The sequence below is a fragment of the Heterodontus francisci genome, chromosome 18, assembly GCF_036365525.1.
Source record: "Heterodontus francisci isolate sHetFra1 chromosome 18, sHetFra1.hap1, whole genome shotgun sequence".
NCBI lineage: Eukaryota > Metazoa > Chordata > Chondrichthyes > Heterodontiformes > Heterodontidae > Heterodontus > Heterodontus francisci.
This window is the reverse complement of record NC_090388.1, coordinates 54,244,608-54,258,869: the sequence shown is the minus strand read 5'-3', so window position 1 is coordinate 54,258,869 and position 14,262 is coordinate 54,244,608. Positions and strand designations below refer to the sequence as shown.

At 43.1% G+C, this 14,262-nt stretch overlaps 1 protein-coding gene across 1 annotated transcript in view; it reads right to left on the bottom strand.

Moving 5' to 3' along the window:
- cacna2d4a (calcium channel, voltage-dependent, alpha 2/delta subunit 4a) overlaps positions 1 to 14,262 on the bottom strand; it is a 695,670-nt gene that overhangs the window by 467,690 nt on the left and 213,718 nt on the right. Inside the window, 3 exon segments of the mRNA XM_068051265.1 lie at positions 6,501 to 6,575; positions 8,325 to 8,405; positions 13,363 to 13,440. Coding sequence (XP_067907366.1) covers positions 6,501 to 6,575; positions 8,325 to 8,405; positions 13,363 to 13,440 — 234 coding nt within the window.

Genomic DNA, 14,262 nt, shown 5'->3' with positions numbered 1-14,262 from the left:
ATGTTGACGTTAAGAAAAAAGTCTCTGAACCACAGTACCTTTCTAAAATAAAAATGATTTTAATAATCAAAATGAAAAGTAAAGTAAGCTACATTTACAAATTAAGGGAAGAGTATGGTTTACTTGTCTCTTAAAACAAATGAATCCCATAAAAGGAAGAATTCTGAATGTTCCCTGCTTTTTCAGGCTTATTTCTGTTCCATACTGTCAGCAATACACAAGATGTTATCTTCTAATTGTTAATTACAGTAATGCTATCATCTCCCTCCCCCACACTTCATGCTTGAGATTTTCAGTGGCAACATTTTTTTTCACACAACACAAACTCAGTTTGACAGGAATACAATGCTGATACAGCCAGTAGCACCGCATTTCAAAAACATTCCAAGAATACCACCAAAGAAGGCTGCTTTATTTCGCTGATGAGGTGGTTTGTAAAGATGATAATTCTGTCATTCTCCACCATCTCACATTTTAATTAACTATATTCCAAACGTCACCATGTCTGTGAATTCCAACAAAACATCTTTAGCACGGTTGTCGCACCCTGTGTATGTAGTAAGTGCCTGATCTCAGCCATTTAGCCATTAGGTAAACCAGAATGTCGGTGGCAGAGGACTGGGTGGTTTACTTTTTCTTTTGACTGACAAATGGTATTTGGAATAGGAGGGCAGGAAAGCAGTGGCTGAGAAATTCCTTAGAACTTCCTTCACTCTGCTGCCATAACTTCACTGGAAGTGTGGCAGAAATTCCATTTACCTAGCAGATCCGAAGCAGCTCTGAGAAAATTACTGGCCAATGGCTCAAAAAATAGAGGATAAAATAAATATAAAGAGCTAGAAATTTGTTTGCCCCTTTTTTGGGCGCAGGAGCCATGATGTGTGACCTGCCTGTGCCCATTCAGATCGACGTTAGCAGCACACAAATTTGGTACACGCACCTCATCTGAATGATTGTAGCATATGACTGTGTCGGTCCCGCACTACTGCTTTCTTCTTAATGCTGCCAGCTTCCTCTGTGTCCAGCAGAACAGCCCAGTAGCGATGTTCAGAAACCACGTGGTGCAGCCTGCCTGCTCTTCTTAATGGCAGGCTGTTCCTCTTAAAGCACCATTGCCTGAAGAATATTGCTGCAATTTGAACAATGGCAAAGTGGGCATCAGGGCAGAGATAAGGTTCCAGGGTTATGGGTGCAGTGCTGGAGGCATTAGTGGTGGAGGTGGGCATGAGGAGAAACACCATGGTTCTGTGGAGGGCCTGTAGGCCCTCAAGGAACACCCTCAGAACAGGATGGGAGCAGATGGCCAGGGAAGTCATCTCCCAGAGTCTGGACTCAAGGACCTGGCAGAAATGCTACAAGAAGTCTAACGACCTCACGTGGGTGATCAAGGTCAGTGAATGCAACTTTGTGTGACATCTCCTACCCACCACAACACCAACCTCTCACGCTAATCAATGCACCACACCCCCATCACTCAGGATTCAGGCCTGATATCCAGATACTCCAGCTCACCTTCACACACATTCTAATGCTGCCAGCCTCACACCCACCTCTCAATACCTCCACATACCCCCAGCTATTCAGCTGTGGCAAGCACATCACCTAAACACAGCATTGCACATTCATCGGCATTCTGCCCACTCCCTTGCAGGACAAGCTGGCTCGCAATAGTGGGGAGCAAAACCGGCAGGGGACAAGGACGCTGCATCTCCTGAACCCTACTGAGTAGATGGTTGTCCGCATCACAGGGCCGACTGCAATAGGTCCCCTGGCTTCCAGCATCGCTGAGAACATTGAGGATGATGGTATGTTCCTGCCTGTTCCTGCAGACCAAGGAGGAAGAGGGAGAGCAAAAGCACAATGATAATGACAAGGCCCTATCACTTAATCTTATACTTGCAGCCACCAGCTCAGATACTGGCACTGCACTTATCTTGGAGGTAAGTATAGATTTGGGATCAACATGTGGTGAGTCAGCCAGGCACGAGTGGCTGCAGCCAGGCCAGGGGGAAAGGATGGCTTGTTTTCCAGCTCACCGGAAGGCGAGGCCACAGATGAGTTCTGCTGCAGAGGTCTCATATAAGGACCTCGTTGGGCCAGCATACAAGGGAGCGCTGATGGGTGTGCACACTGAAATGCTGGGTGCATTGGCTGGCCTGCCAGCAGCCTCCTCGGACTGTCAAGGAGCATGCAGGAGTCCAGCTTCAAGTTGACAGAGGCATGGCACAGAGCTTGCCCTCTCCACAACTTCTGCTCCATCTCCCCGTCGTCCTACTGAGCCAGAGGCACTGACACTGTTCTTCCCATACCTATTGCTGCCTTTTTGTGGACAGGTCATCTATTCCTCTGACAGGATGCAGCAGCAACACTCTCTGGTAAATCCAGCAATTCACCACAGCACCTCCAAAAACACTCCTGAATACTTCCAGAACTCTGCAACAGAAAATGTTCTTAAGAATTCCCTTAACTGTAATTTGGGTGCCTGGCCCTTCAAATAACACTAGTGCAGGCCCATTTGTAACAGAAAACTCCTTATTTGCAGAGTGATCTACGAAGTTGCTGCTTGGGCCTGTATGTTCCAAATTTTAATGTCAAGGCATCACATCAGCTGGTGGGCTGTGTGAAGTCAGGATAGCATTGATTCACAGCCTTCTGGTATAGGCAGGGGGCACCCCTGAGTGCACCCTTCTCCTCACAGAATGCTGCATGGGCTGTGCAGAATGCAGCCGGCAGTGCAGGGCACCCCACAAAAATAGTGCTGGAGACAGCATGATGCAAAGGAATTTCGCGCCCAAAATTTTAACAAGTCAATAAAATCCTATCGTTTTGAACCCCAAACTACGTCATGGGAGACTTGTTAGAGAACATATAGTGGATTTTCCCGTTTGCTCCTGTAATTTACTTATGATGATTTGTTATTATTTTCAGTGATAATCAATGTCTTTTGATTAAAGATATCATTCTTTTCTTTGTTTCAAAGTTAAAAAAAATGAATAAAATAAACAGCAGCATTTATTGCAATGGAAATGCAACCCATATTTTTTCTTTAAAATAATTCACTGGTGCTTAAATTGGATAGCTGCTGAAAACGGGTACGAGGATCATGAGGCGTGATTAACTCACACTTGCTCAGTAGAATGCAGGCAGCATGGCAACTTCATGCTGCCTACTCATTATAATTATTTCTGCATACAGTCAGCACAACCTGAGCTGTTCATTGGCTACACACATCAGCAGAAGAGGGCCCGATATTGTTACTCACTTGCTCTACTTAGGGGCAGTGCATTGTGGCTGCAGCAGGTGCTGAAAGTCGTTCAGCAACTGAATCTAGCCTGAGAAAGAGTGAAGAATAGCTGATCATGGAAGAGAGCAGGCACCCAGGTTTTTGAACACTGCAGTGGAAGTCTTCTTGGAGAAGGTGAAAAGGAAATGTCCCATATCTTAACGGGGGCGGAAGGGCCTCCAGACACAAGACGAGAGGGCCAGTGAGAACTGATAGTCAGGATGTTAATGCCAGGAGTATAGCCCGAAGTACTGGTATGCAGTGCCAAAAATTGTTTATCTCACACAAATGATCGAAGTCGGTGAATGCATCTTCAAATGTCATATCCTACCAACTGCAGCACAAGTCTCAGCCACTGTTCAATTCACCACACTGCCATCACTCACCTACCAACAATCTATATCAATCAGTTCTCATATCTAGCATTTATACATTTCACCTTTCCATAACACATTTAGCACTGTTGCAAGCCTCACACCCAGATCTCACAGCTTGCACACTGGAATTTATTCAACCATGACAGCAACATCACCCAAACAGATTGCGCGACACTCACTGACACACTTCCTTCGCTCTAAAGCAGGAGAAGGTGATGCACAATCAAAGACAACAGGAACTAACTGGAGGGGAGAGCTGCACCTGCACGTTCATTAGCGTCATCCTGGGAAGGGCCATCTATGAGGCTATGGCCACTTGTGGAGTTGAAGCTATTGAAGATGATGGTATCCTCAAACTTAATCCTCCTTCCCACATCCCACTTCTCCCACATCCCTAACTCCATTTTGATTTATAAGTTGCAAATGTTATAAGCATGCACTTCTTACTTTCTCCTCACCCCTCACCACAGCCCAATCTTTGTCCCATTTCATTTCAGATACCCAAGAACTGCCACCTGCCCAGGAAGCAGTGGTTGAGCAGGAAGGCAATGAAGATGAAGACATAGCGTCCCTTGATTTCACAGTCGCAGGCACCAGCTCAGGTATGGTCACAGCATGTAATTTAGAGAACAGGATAGAGGAAGAATCTGCACATGACGAGACACTGGGAACAATTGCACTGAAGTCCGAGCAGGGGGAAAGGATAGTGCAGGTACAAGCTCATTGGAGGGCAAGGTTGTACACTAGTTCTGCTGCAGATGAGAATTCCAGTGGGGTATCCTACAGAAGAAGGCTGATGGATATGCACACAAAATTGCTTGGTGCATGGGAAGCCTGCCAGAAAGCCTTTGTTCAATGACAAGGAGCAAGGAAGAATCCAGCACCAACTTGGCAAAGGGCTTTGGGCAGAGTTTGGAGCCCATCCTTTTCAACATGGAATGGTCACATCCATCAAGACACCTAAGGAGTCAACCCTGATGCAGTGTCTGACGATCAATGTCTCAAATTCCATTGCAGTACAAGCAGCATCCACTCAACATCTGAGTGCTGCATGGGAAGCTCAACTGATGTCCTGCAATCTCAGCTGCTGCTATGGAAAATTAGACTTCTGCCATCATGGCTTTGGATGTAGTGGTGATCTGCCCAAGGGTATGTCCTCTCTCATTTCTCCATGCCTCTCAGTTCTGCGCTTTCCTTTTCAATTGCTCATAAGAGCCTCCCATTTTTAACTTCTATGAGAAATGAGCAATGTGACTAGGGAAAAAGTACGAGGTGGTTGTCTTCATCATATGTTCTTTAAATAGAGCACAAGTCCTCATACCAAAGGATCCTCCACCTGTATCAGCACCATCTTTCAGCACCAGCCAAACCATTCCTTGTAGGCTACTGAAACTTTTGAGAAGTATGAAAAGCACCCAAAATGCGTAGAATTGTAGCAAGAGCCAGAATAAATAAATAGCAACTAATCCGAGGTAGTTGATGATCCCTTTAAATACCACTAATAAGGTCTCCTTGAATGCATGTTCAGCTGTGTGAGGTTAAGAGGGGTGTAGGTTGGAGCATGGAGGTCCAAAATGACAATGCTAGCATCAAATCAGCACTGCATTCTGATTCATGCATGATCTGCAGACTTCCAGCAGACGTCAGGTGTGCGCACTAACACCTTTACCAATATGTAAGCAGCCATTGTCCTTTGAGGTTTTAACTCTTCTGCCATCACCACCAAAAATCCGCTGGTTCCGCCATTGGTCAGGGCTCGTAATCATGAGCATGGGACCCCTATCTTGGCCTGGGGCAACTCACAAAAGGGCAGAGATGACATCACATCGGAAGTGTGTGGACACCTTTTTAGAACCTTAATGAGCCTCAGTGCCCAAAAAACGGATGCTATTGAGCCCAATTTTACCAGCAGTGTTTCTGAATGTTTTATACTTTCGTATTTAATCAGGAATCTCTGCCCTCAGTTTTGCAATGGAACCCAGAAAAAGCATTTCTAACATTCAAGATAGAAATTATTTCATATATATTTAAATGTAAATACTTACATAAATATAACCTACCTATGTTTTTACCATACGTCTCAAAAGAAAACCCTGGCAAGTTTGTATGTATGCTGAAAGCATGTGAATGTGAGATAATGAGAGTATGTGATGGAAAATGCTTGCAAGATATCTGTTTAACATAAAATGATGTACCAGTGTCACCTGGTGCTGTACATACATTCAACCCCAGGTTGGAGTGTGTCTCTTTCCGCTTTCAATGCTCATTCCACAAAAGCCATTTCTTTCACAAAACCTACTTCCACCTCAAGCTGACCTGCATTCAGTGGCTCAATAGGATTTGAGGACAGGAAGGCAGCAGACTGCAAAAGGAAGTGTTGCTGATCCTGACACAGTGAAAGTTCCCGATACAGCAGCGGCAGTCACAAGGTGACATTTGCTGACTTTGCAAATTTTTCTCTTCGCTTGCTCACGGCAGTGCCCAGGAGATCAATACTCAAAGCAGAGAAACTCCTAAAAAATCGGAAGGATTGGCAACCCTAGTGCCAAACGAAGAAATTTACTCTAAGAGGACTCTGAAACAGATATCTACTCACTTATTTTATTGTGTAGTGTAAATATATCCCTTTAAGTAGCAGTTGCAGTCTTTAAGAGCCGTCAATGCACATTATTTCCTACCCTGCCATCAAGCCACACTTATTTAGCATGTGACCAGAGAATTCACTCTGTTCAATAATATTTGTGCATTTATCCATCTCAAGAATGACTGTCTTTTCTTCTCTATTCTTCCCCATTGTACAAAATTGTTTACATCAACATAGAATGATTGAGGTTACTTACTAAAGGTCGGAGATCAGGATGGGCAAGTATATAACCATTGTTGGTATTCAGAAATGCGTAACCATGGACTCCAAGCTGCAGGATAAACATGTTGAAGGGAATAACAATTTCAAAAGCAATGTCACAACAATGAAATTTATTTGCTTAAGACAATGCTTCTTTTGTTATGTGTCTTTAAGCTTTAGAAGTGCAAGAAAGCAAACTGGTCAGAAGCAGCACTAGTTGAGCGAAAGTAAAATGCCAACATGAAATGGAGCTGGTGAGATAAAAATGCCAGCATGAAATAAGGGGCAGAATGCCAGGTTGAATGAAAGGTGCCAAAATGAAGTGAAAAGTGAAGGTGTTGGAGGGGAAAAGAAATTCAGTGAACTGAAGTAGAGGTGTAGAGCGACAGTCCTTCTGTGCGAGGGGAAAACTGACTGTTGAGATAACTTTTGGATAAGCTAGATCTGGTTGGTCTATTGAAAACCCAAGTAACCCAAATGTCACTTTAGTTTATCTAATTTTTTAATAAAAATCCATCAATTCAGAAATATAGCAGTGTTTAATAGAGACTCAGAAGCAGTCTTGTTTACCATAGAGTGTTCCAATCATGCTGTTGGCAGCATATTTAGAATTGTGGACACACTCCAAAATTATGGTTGACATAGCTTTTGGGAAAGCTGGGCCTGGTCCTGTCCTCTAAGAGAGGTCTGGGTCATGCTGCTAGGAAAATTTTGTTTTTTGTACATTAAAATTGTGTATTTTGTAGCTCAAAATTAAAAGTCCAAAATTATGGAGATAGAAAGATCTTTAAAGTCTCACGAAAAGATTATAAAACATTTGCATCCTTTGGAAAGGCTGTTGGGGGGAGTAATAGGAGGGGACGAAAGGCTGGACAATCAAATATAGAGGCATGAAATTGTGTCTATTGGTAAATAGCAGAGTGGTGTGAAGAGAGTTTCCCTGTGTGGTGTTCTAGGAACCATCCCCAGCATAAGACAGTACACCATGTTTGGGAGGAAGTTGTGACTGGGCTCAACTGTCGTATCAGCAGTATTTACAGGACTTGGGAAGAGATGTGGGAGAAAATGGCAAAATTTAAGGAATCTAGCAAGATAACACTACCCAACAATACCATGTACCAAGTAGTTTCCCAAGATCCCACACCACAAATTGTTACCACATCTATTGCTCATTTATGCAAAGCTCTCACACAACCTTCATTGCCTCTCATGCATACCCATATCTCATCAAGGCACATTGCCAAGATGCAACTTACAACTGAAAGCCTCACTATATTTATATCTTCCAAGGACTTCACACAGCAAACCATTGCAACAAAAACATGCTCACTTATTGAGGTCTTCAAGTTGCCTGTTGTTCCACGTGAAGTAGCAAAATGCAAAATATCATTAACCATTGTGGCAGAACAAGAACAGCAAGTCAAATAGCGTTCTGTGAATGATTGAATATTCACTACACCACATAGGACACAAGAGCAGAGGATAATGTATAGACCCGCTGACCACTCAGTTTCTTGTCAATAAAGTGTGTTAAAAGTGTGAGGAGGACAGGAGTATAAAACAGCACCCGTTTTTGAATGGCACCTGAAATATATGATGTCACGGAGCATTGCTTACATCTATTTACTCTGAATTATCAAATCTGAACCTATGGTTATTCCTGCTTAGCTGGCATTCAAAAATTTATGTGGTTTGTTAACTAATGAGGTGCTGTGGTTTATCTTCAAATAATTTGCATGTGTTCTATTGATCAGAACTTCAAACAAGCATATCATCTTATCCTCACTGATCAATGGCATTAATGCAGTTTAGGACTTACCTTATACCTGGGAGCTAACTTTAACAGCTCTTTCAGTGGAACATCTGAACCTGCAACTCCTAGGAGAATACCATGTGCTCTCTACAGAGAAACAGAGATGTGAGAGGACAGATTCAGTCACAAACAAACAAGCATGTTTGAAGCTCTTCACTACTTACATTACTTCTTATTGCTTCTATTATAAACAGCCGTCATTACATTGAATTTGAACACTTCATAATGGGAGTACAGTGGGCTGAATCTGGGGTGGTTGCTACCTTGGTGAACTTATGGAGGAAGGGATCCAGGTACACCTAGTGAAATTAGATCTAGGAACCACAGAGGAGGCTGTGACATGTAGTCTGTGAAATAGTGGTGAGAAATCTGGGGTTTGGGAACATTAGTAATCAGTGGTAACCTGGAAGCATTAGGGGGATGTCTGATCTTTGGAAAACGCATATGGTGGGGACGTGAGCGTACTGAGAGGGCCTGTGAGCATTAAACTGATCCGAGATTTAGCAGCACTGAGGATGTCGGAGGTTTGACAGCAATGGAGGTATCCAGGATTTGGTAACACAGGGGAAGGGTTCTTGGGTTTGGCAGCAATGGGGAAATATTAATATGTATACCCATGCCCTAACCCCAGATGCTCTGCCCTCTGCCTGGGTCAAGAGCAAAGATCACTGAAACTTATTCTGTTAAACTTACACCGGTGAAACAGGGCCAAGGATTTTTGGGACACTGACTTTTAAAACAGCTTTCAAAACTAAGATATTCCATTTTTTGTCAGTTAATACTGGGTGAAGGCGAGTGTCTGGGGTTTGGCAGGCCTTGTGATCAGGACGTTATTGTGTTCCGTAGAATTCGAAGTCTGAGGATGGTGAGGATCTGAGATTTTTAAGCACCTTGGGGAGCCTGGTGTTTAGCAGAACCACTGAAGGGAGGTCTGTGGTTTTGTGGCGTTGGGGATATTTGCAGTTTGGCAGCTTTGGGACGGGATTCCTGAAAATTGCCATCACTGGGGTTCGGTAGCAGTCTGGTGGGAAACACCCAGAGCAATCAGAGAACTTGAAAAGCATCTGACATTGAAAAGTTAACTTTTTTTTTGTCTTTTTAGATGATTCTTCCACAGATCCTATTTATTCTCATGAAAATGGGAGGTGGAAAATTAATGGATGAGTCTGGAAGACAGAAGAAACAAAGGTTAGAAAATTTAAAAAAAGTTTGCCACTGCTCAAGGGTATTTATTTCAATGCAAGGACTATAGCAAATAAAGCAGATGAGCTGAGGGCACAGATAGACACATGGCAGTGTGATATCATAGCTATTACTGAAACATGGCTGTAGGAGGGACAGGAATGGCAGCTCAACGTTCCTGGTTACAGCGTTTTCAGACACGATAGGGAGGGGGATAAGAAAGGAGGGGGATAAAGGAAAATATTACAGCTGTGAGGAGGGATGGAAGGCTCATCAAATGAGACCATATGGATTGAACTAAGGAACAAAAAAGGGGCAGTCACACTGCTGGGAGTGTACTATAGGCCCCCAAATAGTCAGAGGAAGATAGAAGAGCAGATATGTAGGCAAATCTCTGAGAAGTGCAAGAACAATATGGCAGTAGTAGTCAGGGATTTTAACTACCCCAATATTAACTGGGATAGTTTTAGTGTGAAAGGAATGGAGGGAACAGAATTCTTGAGCTGCATTCAGGAGAAACTTTTTGGCCGGTATGTAGCAAGTCCAACAAGAAAGGGCACAGTTTTAGACTTAGTTTTCGGAAATGAAGCTGGGCAGATGGAAGGAGTGGCAGTGGGAGAGCATTTTGGTGGTAGTGATCATAATTCAGTCAGTTTTAACATAATTATGGAAAAGGACAGAGATAGAACAGGAGTCAGAGTTCTCAATTGGGGCAAGGCCAATTTTACTAAACAGGAATGATTTAGCGAAAGTGGACTGGAAGCAGCTACTGGAAGGTAAATCAGTGTCTGAGCAGTGGGAGGCATTCAAAGGGGAGATTCAAGGAATTCAGAGTAAACATGTTCCCACAAGGAAAAAGGGTGAGATGGCCAGATCTAGAGCCCCATGGATGCCAAGGAGCTTACAGGGTAAGATAAGGCAGAAAAGGAAAGCTTATGTCTGACACCGAGAACTCAATACTACAGAAAGCCGAGAGGAGTATAGAAAGTGGAAGGGTGAAATCAAAAAGGAAATTAGGAAAGCAAAGAGAGGGCATGAAAGAATATTGGCAAGCAAAATCAAAGTGAACACAAAGATGTTTTATCAATACATTAAGATTAAGAGGATAACTAAGGAGGGAGTAGGGCCCATAAGAGACCAAAAAGGTAACCTATGTGTAAGGGGGGGGGGTGGGTGCAGGGAAAGATGTTGGTATTGTTCCGAATGAATACTTTGCATCTGTCTTCACAAAAGAGGGGGTCGATGCAGATACTATAGTTAAGGAAGGGAGGTGTGAAGTATTGGAGGTGATAAACATAAGGGAAGAGGAAGTATTAATGGGATTAGCATCCTTGAAAATTGATAAACCACCAGGGCCGGATGAAATGTACCCCAGGCTGTTAAAAGAAGCAAGAGAGGAAATAGCGGAAGGTCTGACCATCATTTTCCAGTCCTCACTGGTGCCGGAGGATTGGAGAACTGCTAACATTGTACCTTTATTTAAAAACGGAGCGAAGAATAGACCGAATAATTACAGGCCAGTCAGTCTAACCTCAGTAGTGGGCAAATTATTGGAATCCATTCTGAGAGACAGGATAAACTGTCACTTAGAAAGGCGCAGGTTAATCAAGGATAGTCAGCATGGATTTGTTAAGGGAAGATCTTGCCTGACCAACTTGATCAAATTTTTTGAAGAAGTAACAAGGAAGATCGATGAGGGTCGTGCAGTTGATGTGGTCTACATGGATTTTAGCAAGGCTTTTGACAAGGTCCCACATGGCAGACTGGTTAAAAAATAAAATCCCATGGGATCCAGGGAAATGCAACAAGGTGGATACAAAATTGGCTCAGTCGCAGGAAACAAAGGGTAATTGTTGACGGGTGTTTTTGTGACTGGAGGGATGTTTCCAGTGGTGTTCCACAGGGCTCATTACTGGGTCCCCTGCTTTTTGTGTTACATATTAACGATTTGGACAAAATATAGGGGGCATGATCAAGAAGTTTGCAGATGACACAAAGATTGGCTGTGTGGTAGATAGCAAGGAGGATAGCTGTAGGCTGCAGGAAGATATTGATGGTGTGGTCAGATGGGCAGAAAATTGGCAAATGGAATTCAACACAAAGAAGTGTGAGGTGATGCATTTGGGGAGGTCAAACAAGGAATACACGATTAATGGGAAAATACTGAAAGGTGTAGAGGAAGGGAGGGACCTTGGAGTGAATGTCACAGATCCCTGAAGGTAGCAGGACAGGTCAATAAGTGGTTAAGAAGGCTTATGGAATCCTATCCTTTATTAGCCAAGTATAAAATATAAGGGGAGGGAGGTTATGCTGAAACTGTATAACTCATTGGTTAGGCCACAACTTGAGTACTGTGTGCAGTTCTGGTCACCTCATTACAGAAAGGATGTAATTACACTAGCAAGGGTACGGAGGAGATTTACGAGGATGTTAACAAAGAACAAAGAACAAAGATAATTACAGCACAGGAACAGGCCCTTCGGCCCTCCAAGCCTGCGCCGATCCAGATCCTCTCTCTAAACATGTCGCCTATTTTCTAAGGTTCTGTATCTCTTTTCTTCCTGCCCATTCATGTATCTGTCTAGATACATCTTAAAAGAATCCATCGTGCCCGCATCTACCACCTCCGCTGGCAATGCGTTCCAGGTGCCCACCACCCTCTGCGTAAAGAACTTTCCACGCATATCCCCCCTAAACATTTCCCCTTTCACTTTGAACTCGTGTCCTCTAGTAATTGAAACCCCCACTCTGGGAAAAAGCCTCTTGCTATCCACCCTGTCTATACCTCTCATGATTTTGTACACCTCAATCAGGTCCCCCCTCAACCTCCGTCTTTCTAATGAAAATAATCCTAATCTGCTCAACCTCTCTTCATAGCTAGCGCCCTCCATACCAGGCAACATCCTGGTGAACCTCCTCTGCACCCTCTCCAAAGCATCCACATCCTTTTGATAATGTGGCGACCAGAACTGTACGCAGTATTCCAAATGTGGCCGAACTAAAGTCCTATACAACTGTAACATGTTGCCAGGACTGGAAAAATGCAGCCGTGAGGAAAGCTTGCATAGGTTGGGGTTGTTCTCCTTGGAACAGAGAAGGCTGAAGGGAGATCTGATTGAAATGTACAAAATTTTGAAGGGCCTGGATAGTGTGGAGGTGAAGGGCCTATTCACCTTAGCAGAGAGGTCAGTGACTCAGGGCATAGATCTAAAGTGACTGGTAGAAAAATTAGAGGGGAGATGAGGAAAACGTTTTTCATCCAGAGGGGGAATGGGTGTTGGATACTCACTGCCTGAAAGGGTAGTTGAGGCAGAAACCCTCAACTCGTTCAAAAGGAGTCTGGATATGCACCTCAAGTGCCGTAATCTGCAGGGCTACGGACCAAATGCTGGAAGGTGGAATTAGAATGGTTGGATCATTTTTCAGCCGGCACAGACAAGTGGCCTCTTTCTGTGCCTTAAACTTTCTATGATTCTATGAGGCAAAGTGATGCATAAATGCCACAATGTAAACTAGATGGATTTGTCAAAGCTGGCTGGCATGAAGATCTAGTCAATGTAGTGAATCCAATAGGTTTCCATTGCTGTCATTCCATCAGATCTGTGTGTCATCAATGCCATCATTCACCTAAGGCTTGGCTGAAAGTACCTTTCCTCTTGGATGGGCTACAAATGCTGGCCTTGCCAGCAATGCCCACATCCCATGAAATGAATAAAGTCTATCTATTCCTGTAACATCCAATTCAAATTCCAAGCTAAAGAGGTATTTACTCTGTTTGTATTGGTATTGTCTGATGTTTAATAATGCAAATCATATACAAATAAATGCTGAACAGAGATAAAAGGTGAATAAAAGTACTCACAGTCTCATTCTTTCTGCTAAAGACTGGCATTGCCACTGTTGTCATAAGGAGCAGACCGTGTGCTGCTGACTGAAATAGCTGTCATATAAACAGATGATCAGATATTAATGAAAGGAAAAAATGAATATGAGCAAGGACAACAACAGATGGACAGGGCATGAAAATTGCATTTCAACACAACTGGAAATAAAATAGGTCTCAAATAAAATGGATGAAACTAAATTATGTCTAAGTTAATACTTAAAAACGTCAGTTAGAAGAGATGTGAAAATGTTCTAAAGTAATAATACAATCACACTATGCATGGAAAACTATTCAGGAGATGTAAGGCAGCACTTTCAGGAGGGTTGGGAATACTTTCACTTCATGCAGTGTCGTGATTAAACAGTGGTTGAAATTCCTTGATAAAAAGGTTCCCGTTTCTTTTGCCAAATCCCCAGGTAAGATGCATGATCCAGATGCACTGAGTTGCAAAACACTGCATCAGCTAACAATTTATAGGATTGCTTTCTGAAACCCATACTGTTAACAAGCCTATGTACACCAAACCTGCAGTGAGAAAAAGGAAAAGAAAACAATGACATTTGTTGTCGAATTGCTGTGTTGCAAGATGACTTTCTCTACGACAGCTCAGAAAGGGTTGCATTGTTGTGTTACCTGCAAAACGTGTTACTTTGACTTTCCTTTCTTTCAGTAAACAAAACTCTCTTTGTGACCTGTTTAAACGTTCTAGCCACTTTATGAATGAAATATTGCTCCTGCCTTGAGCTGTGGATATACACAAACAACTTTCTGCAGTTCACACTATTCACATACAGCACAATGTTAAATACAAACAACACAGCACAAAGCAATGACTACTGGATTCAGAACACAACAAACGATAATGACAGCATATGC